Source organism: Mirounga leonina, unplaced genomic scaffold (genome assembly GCF_011800145.1).
Source record: "Mirounga leonina isolate KUSES-001 unplaced genomic scaffold, KU_Mleo_1.0 Mir_94, whole genome shotgun sequence".
NCBI lineage: Eukaryota > Metazoa > Chordata > Mammalia > Carnivora > Phocidae > Mirounga > Mirounga leonina.
In genome coordinates, this window is record NW_023270855.1 from 40,386,337 (window position 1) to 40,399,495 (window position 13,159).

Below are 13,159 nucleotides of genomic sequence, written 5' to 3' on the forward strand. Positions count from 1 at the left end.
TCACCCACCTGTTCCCTGCTGGCCCTGTGTTCTCACCTCCAGCTGCCCCCTGTGTACATTCAGCCTACCCTTTTCAGGCCCTTCTAGAAGGCTTGTTCCCTACTAGGCTTGGCCCTTGGCCATCAGCCCAACTTCCAGTTAGGGAAGAGGGAGTTCAGGGACACAGGCTTCTGGGTCTGGGGAGTTGGCCTGCCAGTCTTTCGGAGGCTTAAATTTGTCACATCCGGAGCAGGATCATCCTGTGCAGCCTTTGTAGTTCTTCTTTGGGCACCTTCCCACTTTCCTGAAAAGATGCCAGACATAAAGCCGTGTCATCCTCCGTTCTCCCCCTTACTGCCGCAGGGCCAGGGTTCTGCCATGCCAGATGGCATCCCATCTCCCGTCACCACAGTCCCAGCGTGGGGGAACTCCCTGCGTTCAGCCTGCCCCAGCTGACCCCAAAGCTGGAAACAATGGGGGTCAGGGCAGTGCTCTTCCACTCCCTTCCACTGGGCTGTGTTCATTTCCTTCCTAATGGCTGCCTGAGGAAGTGTCCCTGCCCTGGGACTGTCTGGTCTGGCCTTTGTTTCCCCAGGGGCCCCCACCCCCTGCAGTTTCCAAGGCTTGTGTCCCTTATGGAGCCAGCACAGTGGTATGGGAACACACCCTCCCTTGCCATGTCCTGGACTCCTTGGTCCTCAGGGACAGACTCTAGGGTGTGTACCCAGTTCCCCTAGTTGCCCAGTCTTCCACAGCCTTGTTAGGAGAAAGGCCCCGGGCATCAGGGAGGTGGGCCAGTAGGGTGAATGGGGTAGGCTCAGGGTGATTTGAGGGTGTGCAGACTTGTCCAACTCTCTGGAACAGTCTGCTGGGACTCTGCTGCAGCTCTCCCTGGGGCCAGTCCTGTTATGGGCACCCCCTTCCCATGGAAACACAGCCCTTTTCTCATTCCAGTTATGAGCTCCCTACTCTGCAGTGTCTTGGTGAAGTTCACCTAGGAATGTCCTCCAGCAGAAGAGCTGGAGGCCTATAGACCCCTCCCAGCCCCTGTTCCATCCCCCGACCCTGCAGTCACACACATCAACACATTGTCCACTCTGTCACATTTGGGATGCTTCCGCTCTCAGTGGGAAAAAATTGACTCAGCTCCTGGAAGTTTCCCCAAACTGCCTCAGGGCCGGTCCCCTTCTTCACCACCTGCCTTGGGGGACCATCAGCCAAGCACCCCACCACTGGGGCCCCTCCACTCACAGGCTACTGGATTTGAGGATGGGCCTCAACCCCAAGGGAAGGTTAGGGAGAAGAGCTTTCAGGGTTAGGAAACTGCCGGCATGGCGGAGGCTGTCACCTGAGCCAAGTCCCACAGCCTTCCTGTCACCTGGTGCAGTTCACAGGGCCAGGGCATACTCCAGGGGGGAAGGGTGGGGAGGGCAGCCAGCCAGCAGGGCATGCCGGAGGGAAACAGGGTCAAGGCGGTCCCTTCCCCCGCGCTTGTTCCTGGCCCTTTCCTCTCAGAGGGGCAGCAGGAAGTGAGGAAAAAGGGCTGGGGTGGGAGGCGGGAGCGGGTGGGAGGGGATGGGGTTTATCAAGTCGCCGGCGGGTTGCCCGGCGGGCAGCAGCTGGTGCGAGTAGCTTAGCTGGAGAGGCTCACGCGGGGAAGAAGGGAGGCCGCCGACCTACTGGGCCCACGGGCTCCCACACAGGTGAGCCCAGTGCAGGCGACTGGTCTGCACCCCCTTTAGATCCGCTCACAGGAGCTCTCTCTCCTTCCTCTCCCTGTCGCGCGGACGGGAATGGGCTGGTGGTGCAGACCCGGGCCCTTTGGGGGAGCTGAGCCGCATACGGGGGAGAGGATCTAGTAAGAGGCAGGGAGATTTCGGCCCAGTCCAGCTCCAAGCTTGCTCCCCAGCGGGAGGGGCTTGTGGGGCGAAAGGGCTCCTGATACCGGGTGGAGGCCCGGGGAAGCCCCTCTAGCCAGACCGGCTTTCTCTGCGGTCGGGCCGGGTACTTCTGCGAGGGTAGCAGCCTCCTCAGAGTTGAAATAAAGCCTGGGGGGCTCCTACAGGCCTCCAGAGAAAGTGGGCAGGAGGGAACGGTAGCCCAGGCATCGGCCTGTCCCTAATGCAGGTCGCGGGCAGGGGGCCCTACCCCCAGGGCCCGCCGGGCTTACCGGCCCCCAGCGGGGCCGGCCACGCTGCGACTCAAAGCTCGTGTTGCCAAGACAACCACAGCCTCGGCCCAGCCCAGCGAGGGCTAAGAGGCTGGCGCTTGGTCCCCCTCCCCCAATCTGGCAGGGGGCGGGGCTTCCCTTCAGACTGGGACGGGGGGGTGGAAGGGGAGCCCTGATCCGTAGGGGACTGGGTGTTACTATCCCGGAAGGCCCGAGGTCGGCTATGGTCACCGTCCCTCTTTCCAAATTGCCCCAGGGTTGGAAGCTACACTCGCGGGTACGGGGCCAGATCCTCTGCTGCCCCCAGCCAAGGCCCCAGGTGCCGCAGCACCACCTTATGGACGGGCGGAGGAACACCACCTTCTTTATTCCCTCCACGACTCCCGTCCCTTACGCTGTCCCTTTAAGCGGCTGGTCGCGCGGCGGAGCGGGGAGGACTGTACCACCGGCCGCGGGCTGGTGGGGGAGGAAATCTTGGGCTGACTGGAGCTCGCGCCTGAGACTCCAGAAGAAAGCCCCGTTTGGAGGGGGCTCACGGCTCCACATGGGTGGCCACATTCCTCGGCGGAGGATCTGGGAACCTTGGAGGCCGAAACGCTGCACTGGCTGCGTAAAAGTCGGGCACACCTTCCCGCCCCGGCCTCAAGTCCTGCCCCGGGCCCACCTCCACGCTGGATTCTTAAAGGGCCCGCGGGCCGGGGCGAGGGGGGGCGGAGCAGCAGAGGCTCCGAGCCGGGGCCGCGCCTGGGCGAGCGGCCGGAGCGGGCCGGGCTGGGCCGGGGATGGCGTTGGCCATGGCGCGGGTCCCGGCGGCGCCCCGCGCGAGGTGAGGGCGAGCAGTGCAAGCCTAGCGGCTCTCTCCCAGTGGGCTGGGTTCTGGACCCCCGGGGATGCGCCCAGCGGGGCGGCCCAGGGACCCCACCCCCACCCGGCCCGGCTCAGGCCCCGGCCCCACGTGCGGGGCGGGGGCGGGGTCCCGCACAAAGGCCAGGCGAAGTGAGCTCCTCCCCGCGGGCGGGCGCGTGCATTCCCGGGGGCTGCCGAGGGAAGGGCCGGTCCGCTGGCGCCGCCATGGGAGGTCCGCCGCCCCTTTGTCCCGGTGGGGCCTCCACCAAGCTTGGGAGGGTGTCTGCGCTCGATACAAAGTCCTGACAGCCTCGCTCTTCTGCCAGGCGGGTGCTGCACAGCTACCAGCTCCGCGGCTCTATTCCAGCTTCCTGGTGGCTGCATGAGCTGTGCCCTGCCTTATCCAAATGCTATCATTTCTCTGGATCGGGAGTTCTCCACGGGGTACAGAGTGGGCCTCGGGTTCGGGGCTCTCTGAAACCATGTGTTGGGTGGTTTTGCAGGTATCTATATTTCTGAGCAGTGAGTCCATGGCTCAGTCTGCCAGTTCTGAGAGTCACAGACCTACCAGAGGTCTCTGCCCGGCCATAAGCCACCTGCTCTAGGAAGGAGCCCTATGTTCCTGGCAGTGAGTTCCCAGGGTGTCTTGCCTTCCCCTCCATGGCCGGTGGTCTCTCAGACCTGTTACAGTCACCTAACAGGGTCTGAACAGCCCTGGGCACAGTGCCCCACACAGCCTGGACTGTGGGAGTGTGAGTGGGTTTGGGGTGGGCACCTCCAGGATTCTATAGACTAACTTGCTCTCTCCCATCTTTCCCCCAGTTCCTGAGCTGGTGCCAGGCAGGTGACACCGTCTTCCTGCAGCCCCCAGCATGTGGGCAGGCCTGGGCCCTGCCGTCACACTGGCCCTGGTGTTGGTGGCATGGGCCACCCAGCTCAAGCCCACAGCGCCACCCATCTTCACCGGCCGGCCCTTTGTGGTAGCATGGGATGTCCCCACACAAGACTGTGGTCCTCGCCTCAAGGTACCACTGGACCTGAAGGCCTTTGATGTGCAGGCCTCGCCTAATGAGGGTTTTGTGAACCAGAACATCACCATCTTCTACCATGACCGGCTGGGCCTGTATCCACACTTCAGTTCCGTGGGGAGGTCTGTGCATGGGGGCGTGCCACAGAATGGCAGCCTCTGGGCACATCTGAAGATGCTGCAGGAGCACGTGGAGCACTACATCCGTACACAGGAGCCTGCAGGCCTGGCAGTCATCGACTGGGAGGACTGGCGGCCCGTGTGGGTGCGCAACTGGCAGGACAAGGACGTGTACCGCCAGTCGTCGCGCCAGTTGGTGGCCACTCGCCACCCTGACTGGCCAGCAGACCGTGTGGTCAAGCAGGCGCAGTACGAGTTTGAGTTTGCGGCCCGCCAGTTCATGCTGGAGACGCTGCGCTTTGTCAAGGCAGTGCGGCCGCGGCACCTCTGGGGCTTCTACCTCTTCCCCGACTGTTACAACCACGACTACGTGCAGAACTGGGACACCTATACAGGCCGCTGCCCTGATGTTGAGGTCTCCCGAAACGACCAGCTGGCCTGGCTGTGGGCCGAGAGCACAGCCCTCTTCCCCTCCGTCTACCTGGACGAGACACTGGCGTCCTCCACCCACGGCCGCAACTTTGTCAGCTTCCGCGTTCAGGAGGCCCTCCGCGTGGCTCACACCCACCACGCCAACCACGCGCTCCCGGTCTACGTCTTCACACGCCCCACCTACAGCCGCAGGCTCACAGGGCTCAGCGAGGTACGTGCCGGCCCCCGCCTTCTCCCCGCCCCGCACAACCACTGCCAGGTTGGGATAGCAGGGGGCCTCCTGCCCCCTAGCTGACTAGCTGCTCTCCATCCCCTCCCGTCATTCTCCCTGTGACCTTGTGAAAGGGTGGCATCATTATCTCCATCTTGCAGATAAGAAAATTGAGATCCAGAGATGCTAAGAAATTTGCTCAAAGCTTCCCAGCACATCCAGGGCAGAGCAGGGACTTGGGAGTCCATCCTGATAGATACATCCTAGATTCAAGTGGGCTATTGGCTTGGGAAACGGAAGCCAAAGTAGGAGTGCAAACGGCTTGCACATCTAATGAGAAAGTGAAACAGCCTCTGCCTGAGGGTGGAAAGGGGTACTGGGCTGAGGGGATCAGCATGGCAGAACAGGGTGGGGGCCTGTCCAGCCTGTCTTGTCCTCACCCTGTGGTCTCAGTCTCCCCCGTGACTGTCCTCCTCCCACACAGATGGATCTCATCTCCACCATTGGTGAGAGCGCAGCCCTGGGCGCGGCCGGGGTCATCCTCTGGGGCGACGCGGGCTACACCACCAGCAAGGTGAGTAAGACAGAGTGGAGTCTGCAGGGGGGCAGGCAGAGAGTTGCAGCTTTGGGCTGCCAACCTCAAGGTGGGCAAACCAACCTAGTCTGGGCCCCTTGTCTGTCTCCCACCCAAGGCCTCCCTGGTCCCAACAGAGGAGAAAGGGTTCCTCCCCTATTCCCAGGAAAGGGGTCATACCATCCTGAACAGCCTTAGAGTTCCACCCTCCCCCCGCCAGCCGCCCTGCTGGGCTCGTCTCTGTCCCCTCCTCCCTTCTCAGCGGGAGCAGGGGTGGTAAGGGCTCAAGCACGCATGTATGTGTACACACGTGTGCGCTGTTACAAGAACACAGGGCTTCCATCCGGGCCTGTGGGCTGAGGCCCTGACCCTGATCCCTGGCCTCTGCCCTCAGGAGACCTGCCAGTACCTCAAGGATTACCTGACGCGGCTGCTGGTCCCCTACGTAGTCAACGTGTCCTGGGCTGCCCAGTATTGCAGCTGGGCCCAGTGCCATGGGCACGGGCGCTGTGTACGCCGCGACCCCAGCGCCAGTACCTTCCTGCACCTCAGCGCCAGCAGCTTCCGCCTGGTGCCTAGCCGCATGCCTGGGGAGCCCCAGCTGCGCCCAGAGGGGGAGCTCAGCTGGGCGGATCTCAACTACCTGCAGACGCACTTCCGCTGCCAGTGCTACTTAGGCTGGGGGGGCGAGCAGTGCCAGTGGGACCGCACACGGGCAGCTGGCGGTGCCCGTGGGGCCTGCGCTGGGCCCCTCCTCACCAGCTCACTGGCTGGGGCAGCCCTGGCCCTCACCTGGACTTTGTAGGGGTCTCTCTCCCGGCTGCCGGGCCAGCTGGCCTCTGCCATGAGGGCTCTGCCAGGCATGTAGGAGCCTGCCCGGGGTGCACAAACTGGAGCTCCAAGGGGGCAGAGCCCCGGGGATGCCCGGCAGGGTGTCCATACCAGCTCTCACCCCCCTGTTCTAAGGGGGAGGCAGTTCCCTGAGAGGCCCCTTTTCTCCCTGCCAGAGAGGAAGAGGGGTATAGCCGGGCCAGAGAGGACCTGACCCTACTCTCCTGCCCCTGGATAGTTTATTATTATTATTTTGGGGTCTCTTTTGTAAATTAAATATAAAACACCTGCTTCTGTGCTTGGACTGTCTGCACCTAGGCCAGGACACGTGAGAGAGATTCCAGGGTGTCTCAGGAGGTTTGAGCGCAGGCCTGTCTCCGTGAGACTCTCTGCTGGGAACTTCGTATCCGTCAGATGCGGTCCGTGGAACCTGGAGGCCCAGAGCTGCCCATTCTGCAGCTGCCCTGCTGGGGCAGGGGCCACTGGGAACGGAGGGATTCACATTCCACCCCAACACCCAGGATTGTGGGTTTCTCCGTATTCATTGGAAAGCAGTTGGGCCCAGCCTTCCGTGAGGGACTAGGCTCATTGTGTTTCTCCTCCTTGCCCCTGGATCCCCAGCTGGGCCAGTGCCACTCACCTCGCCTTGCCCACCCAGGGAGACGGGAAGTGGATATTTGATCTTCCCTGGCTGGGCAGGTAGCCAGACCACCCCTCCCTGTTGTTCCCACAGGCAAGGGCGTCTTCTCCACTCCTTGCTCCAAGGGCAGTGGACTTCAGCCACATACACCTCTCCCCAGCTGGGTCACAGTCCTCCACTGGGGTTTGGGACCTGAATCTTGAGGTCTCAACCCTGTCCCACCGCAAAGACACGCGATGGGGCGAGAGGGAGGCATCTTGAGTCTGGGAGCAGAGACCTCCTCAAAGGTCAGCCCCGTCCTGACCATTGGAGAATGTGGCTTGTCCCCAGCTGTCCCAGGGGAGAGAAGTAGCATCTGGAGTAGTCAGACTAGCTCCAGCCTGCTTCATCCTTGAAGGGGCTCTGCCCCTCTCCTCAGCCATCAAACCCACACTTTGGGTCCCCTTGTCCATGTCAGTGATGACACAACACTGGCTGTGGGGAGACAGACTCAAGAAACAGCCAAGTGGTGAAGGAGGGCAGCCCAGCCACAAGGCCTCAAGAGAGGTATCCTCGAGGAAGTGCTTTCTACACTGAGTTTGAAAAGGGGAAGGGGAAGCTTGCTACTAGAGACAAAGTGGGGGCAAAGGTTGCAGGAAGTTGGAACACGGCTGGGACCTGCAGTCCAAGGCTGCAGCGTGGCCAGGCGCTACCACAGGTAGGGCAGGAAGGGCAGCCCTCGAGTGGCACCACGCCTGACTTTGCTTGAGTCTCACCTGCTCAGTAAACAGCACTCACACACGTGCCACTGCTGGGCTGGGCTGCATCTGCAAGCCACACCAGCAAAGGGCCCTGTCGTCCTGGGGATGCACACTAGATGCAAAGGCCAAGTCAGACGTGGTCAGCGGAGCAGAGCCTGGAGAAGCGAGCCCCACCACATCGATGTCAGCTCAGGTTGTCAGGTGATCCTCGTCCCTCTGGCTGGCGACGGCCGAGAACAGAGGGAAGGGGGCTAGGCGGGAGCACAGAAGGCAACGTCAGTCACGTGGAGGGGGAGGGTGCCCAGTGCTCGGGGCCATGGTAGGGAGAAGCCTGCTGGACAGAAGATGAAGGTGTTGGTCTATAAGGTCACAAGATGATGGAGCCAGCAAAAAGAGGGCAAGGAAGAAGCTGTGACTCGTCTGTGTTGCCCTCACCCCTCTGACTTGCCCTACCCAGCTGTGACCCTCAAACACACCTGTGAGCTACCCCACCCACATCGGTAACACCCAACATCTGTGGCCTTTCCCACCTAGCCAGGACTCCTCCATACCCGTGCCAAGCTGTGGTTTCCCCCACATGTGTGACCTACACAACTCTTTTTTTTTTAAGATTTTATTTATTTTTTTGACAGAGAGAGACACAGTCAGAGAGGGAATACAAGCAGGGGGAGTGGGAGAGGGAGAAGCAGGTTTCCCGCGGAGCAAGGAGCCCGATGCGGGACTCGATCCCAGGACCCCGGGATCATGACCTGAGCCGAAGGCAGACGCTTAACCGACTGAGCCACTCAGGCGCCCCGACCTACACAACTCTTACCTCCCCCAGACATCTGTGACCTGTACCCATCGGCTGGGACCCCTCCGTGCAAATCTGTGATCACCTCACATCACTTTCCAGGAGGACCTGGACGACAGCCTTGTGGAAAGTGCAACTCAGGGACAGCCACAGCTGTGGGTGGGTAGGTGTAAAGGGGAGGGAGGTGGCTCAGACCCGGGATATGCACACCACCAGAGAGGGCAGGCAGGGCTGGACCACGAAGCCGGACTGACCCCAGACACACACAGCACTTGGGCCAACCCCGCCAGAGCAGCGCAGCAGGGGCGGGTCTGTGGGCAGGGCCCTGGGGCTGGGGAGCATCTTCCTGCCATTCCACCATTAGAGCTTCTCCCCTGGACTGAGGCCAGCTAGAGAATGCCAGCCGGTTTGGCTGGGTTATGGGGCACCTGAAGGTAGCATGAACGCTCAGGAAGAGGGTCGGGGCTGCCTTGGTGTTCTCCTGTCCCCTCAGCCCTTGGGAGTTGTGCCAGGCTCTCTGAGCCTAATGGTCATCACTCTGGGACCCTGCTTCCTGGACAAGATCAGCAGCCACCACCTCTGTGGCTAGATCCTGTGCTGGGGTCCTCCTCCTTCAGCGCTGTCAGCTTCTCCATCCTAGCCTGGAGGACCGAGTCCAGATGGTAGCCGGCTGTGTCACTGACTCATTGACCACTGTGCCAGGGGGTCCCTGGCTCAGGCTCAGACTGGGCTGTGGACTCAGGTAGCACTTTCACCTGGATCAGGGATATGAGGTTTCCTTCACCCCACCCTGGCAGGCATGCCTGGGCCTGGGCACCTAGCAGGTCTCAATCAGCTTCTGAATCAGCAAACAAGTGAAATCACAAAGGAATGAACAAGTATGTGGTCAGTGACACACCCATGGTCACCCAAACACGGGGTCTCACAGTCACAAGACTGCGAAGTCACACCCAGCTCAGGCACTGGATCCCACACTTGCACATACTACTGGACCTTGCACAGAGGCCAAGACCGTAGCTGACCAGCCCTGACTTCACAGACACAGTGCCTTTCACACACATCCCTAAAGCAGAGGGGATCTACCTCCTGGGCATAGTCGGTGTAGGGCCTGGGGCCGCAATACTTCTAGGGGCCCAAAAACAGTCTTAACTTTTTTTTTTTTAAGATTTTATTTATTTATTTGACAGAGACACAGCGAGAGGGAACACAAGCAGGGGGAGTGGGAGAGGGAGAAGCAGGCTTCTCGCAGAGCAGGGAGCCCGATGTGGGGCTCGATCCCAGGACCCTGGGATTATGACCTGAGCCAAAGGCAGACGCTTAACGACTGAGCCACCCAGGTGCCCGTCTTCACTTTTTTAATCAGAGGAAAATATATATTAATAATGAATATATAATAATGACTTCAGTCTGGATTGTACTTGTCTTTGTACCAGCACAGTTGTAAAATGCATTTTTTAATGTTTTGAGGAAGGGGCCCACAAAGGCAAAAGTGCCTAAGACCCAGAGATATCATAATGCAGCCCTGCAGGAAAGTAGGCTCCCTCAGGGTACTGTACTGAGGCACCCAGACTCCAGTACCACACACAGGCGTGCCCAGAGGGGTCTGCCACCCAAAAAGCCCCCCTGCACCGCTTCCACCCCCACCCCAACCCAAAAAAAGCCACAAAGCCCTGCCGTGATGTTGACCGTGTGGGCGGGGCTGCTTCCCGCCCAGCCCCACCTTCTAGCAAGGCACTTTGTTAGGGGTGCTGAGGTGGCTCTGCTGCCTGGCCCAGCCCTCCAACTCAGGGCCTGCCCCTCAGCCCGCCCCCAGACTGGGTGGGGTGACCCCCCTACAAAAGCTGTTTCCAGCAGCAGCTTCCTCTGAGTGTGGTGCAGCTGGGGCCAGAGTTGAGGAACAGAATCTTGCTGAGCCCTGCCTAGGCCCTCACGCTGGGGTCAGGAAATTTGGAGGATGAGGCCCTTCAGCCCTGAGGTCAGCAGGGACAACTGGGCAGACTGGTGGGTATACAGGAGGGTTGGGCTGACCTGTCCAGCTGAGCATCTCTTCCTCCAATGGCTGGCCAGGATTCCTGGGGGAAGACAGGAAAGGATCCCCCATCAGTCAGGTCAGCCTGGAGGCTGAGGGCCTGGCTCTCAGCAGCTCTTCTCAAAACAGAGTCATGGCTTCTGTGGCCCCTGGGGAAGGGGATTGGTTAGCTTAGCCGAGGCAAAGCCTATGGGAGACAGGAGGGCAAAGGCCCCGCCCTAGAAGCAACTCAGACGTGCCCTCCAGTGGCAGCGTTCCCCCTCCACACCTTTCCTTTGCCCTCTGACCTCCCTAAGCCCTGAGCCAAGGTCAATGTTTACCTAAGGCCGAGCAGGGGTGGATTAATGAGCAAGGGGCTTGGCCTGCCTTCTCTGAGCAGGGGTCAGAGAGTTCAGAACCTGCTCTCAGCTTTGCCTCCTCTGGTCAGGTTTCCCTAGACCCATCCTCTGCCATGGCAGTCCACCTGCTTCCCACCTACGCTCTCTTCCTGACCTTGCTTGGCGCGGCCCAAGGCTCCAGGAGCCCCATGGTGCCCAACCAGCCCTTCACCACCATCTGGAACGCAAACACCCAGTGGTGCCTGGAGAAATACGGCGTGGATGTGGATGTCAGTGTCTTCGATGTGGTGGCCAACCCTGGGCAGACCTTCCGCGGCCCTGATATGACCATTTTCTACAGCTACCAGCTGGGCACCTACCCCTACTACACATCTGCTGGGGAGCCTGTGTTTGGTGGCCTGCCCCAGAATGCCAGCCTGGATACCCACCTGGCCCGCTCCTTCCAGGACATCCTGGCTGACATCCCTGAGTCTGACTTCTCAGGGCTGGCAGTCATCGACTGGGAGGCATGGCGCCCACGCTGGGCCTTCAACTGGGACACCAAGGACATTTACCGGCAGCGCTCCCGAGCACTGGTACGGGGGCAGCATCCCGACTGGCCAGCTCCTCGGGTGGAGGCAACAGCACGGGACCAGTTCCAGGAGGCTGCACAGGCCTGGATGGCAGGCACCCTCAAGCTGGGGCAAGCTCTGAGGCCTCGTGGCCTCTGGGGCTTCTATGGCTTCCCTGACTGCTACAACTATGACTTTCTACGCCCCAACTATACTGGCCAGTGCCCGCCGGGTGTCAGTGCCCAGAATGACCAGCTGGGGTGGCTGTGGAGCCAGAGCCGCACCCTCTACCCCAGCATCTACATGCCCGCAGAGCTGGAGGGCACGGGGAAGGGACAGATGTATGTGCGGCACCGTGTAGGTGAGGCATTCCGTGTGGCTATGGGTGTTGGGGACCCCAATCTGCCGGTGCTGCCCTATGCTCAGATCTTCTATGACAAGACGAACCGCTTTCTGTCCCTGGTGAGTCTCCTATGACCCCACCCACCTTGTAGCCTACCTTGTCAGGCATTAGGTCCAATAAGTGAGGCCACACAGCCTTGGGGCACTTTCATCCATTATGCTCCATTCCTTGAGCTCCTACTGTGTGCCAAGCTCTGTGCTCGGTACAGACGTTCATCACAAAGATGGAATGCCTGCTGCAGGCTACGGTGAGGAGGACAGGCTTGCCTCTCGCTACCGGGGCCAGAGCAGCCCCAGGTGGGGACTATGAGTTATTTGTCCCACCCGGTGGTGTTACAGCAATCTGCTGTGTGGGGGAGGGAGGGGAGGAAGGCCCCTCAGAGCTATGCGGTCCCTTTCCCCAGGATGAGCTGGAGCACAGCCTGGGGGAAAGTGCAGCCCAGGGAGCAGCAGGAGTGGTACTCTGGGTGAGCTGGGAGAACACGAAAACCAAGGTGAGCTCAGGCCCAGGATGGGGGTTAGGGTGGGGGCAGGAGTTGGGCTGGGAGGCTGATTGGGAAGACCCTGGCCGGCCCTTTCTAGCCCTGCACTCCTGGCGGGCCAGCAGGTGAGTGTGTCAATGCCCTAGGTAGGCCCACGCATGATCGTGGTGTCCCTGATGCTCCTCCTCCCACTCAGGAATCGTGCCAGGCCATCAAGGAGTATGTGGACACCACACTGGGGCCCTTCATCCTCAACGTGACCAGTGGGGCTCTTCTGTGCAGTCAAGCCCTGTGCTCAGGCCATGGTCGCTGTGCCAGGCGCCCCAGCCACCCTGAGGCCCTCCTCATCCTCAACCCCGCCAGCTTCTCCATCCAGCTCACTCGTGGTGGCAGGCCCCTGACCCTACAAGGTGCCCTCTCACTTGAGGATCAGATGCAGATGGCTGTGGAGTTCCAATGTCGCTGCTACCGTGGCTGGAAGGGAGCACGGTGTGAGCAGCAGGGCATGTGGTGATTGGTCACACGCCAGGATACACACATTGAGCACCTGTTTACCTTAAAAATAAATTGGTTATTTTACCAGCAAAAATGGTTTTTTGGGGGGAACAGCAGGGAAGTGCAATTTGAGATATGTGAGCTGTTGCAAAACCATAGGCAAGTCTGGAGAACAAAGAGGAGGAATGCTATTTTATAGAGGAATGGGGGGAGTTGGAAGGGCCTGTTATAAACAGAAAATCCACTGGAGTAAAACTGGGAGTTTGAAGGGTGATGGCTTTTCATTGAGCTATGAGGCTCTCTCATTGGCTGGGCTGTTGTCAGGCAATGAGAAAATCTTTCCTCCCATTGGAGGAGTAAAGTAGTCTCCTTCCTGTTGGGTCTGCAAAAGGCTGCAAGAAGTGGTGTGTGTGAGTTCCCCCTTCTAGCCTCTCGACTCCATTTTATTTTTACTTAATTATTTGACAGAAGGAGAGAGAGAGCAAGCATACAAGCAGGG

General features: G+C 60.2%; 1 protein-coding gene across 6 annotated transcripts; it reads left to right on the plus strand.

The window, feature by feature from the left end:
* The first annotated feature begins 1,565 nt into the window (after positions 1-1,565).
* LOC118005108 (hyaluronidase-2) lies at positions 1,566-12,980 on the plus strand. 6 transcript variants are annotated; one of them, XM_034996840.1, is made up of 6 exons: positions 1,566-1,682; positions 3,818-4,785; positions 5,270-5,359; positions 10,820-11,743; positions 12,088-12,177; positions 12,362-12,964. In XM_034996840.1, the coding sequence occupies exons 2-6, from the start codon at positions 3,868-3,870 to the stop codon at positions 12,677-12,679; spliced, it is 2,340 nt and encodes a 779-aa protein (XP_034852731.1). In that variant the 5' UTR covers positions 1,566-1,682; positions 3,818-3,867; the 3' UTR covers positions 12,680-12,964. The 6 variants fall into 6 exon arrangements, with proteins under 6 accessions (XP_034852731.1, XP_034852733.1, XP_034852734.1 ...); XM_034996841.1 differs by lacking the exon at positions 1,566-1,682 and adding an exon at positions 2,874-2,975; XM_034996842.1 differs by lacking the exon at positions 12,088-12,177 and having other exon boundaries at positions 12,362-12,963.
* Positions 12,981-13,159: the final 179 nt, after the last annotated feature.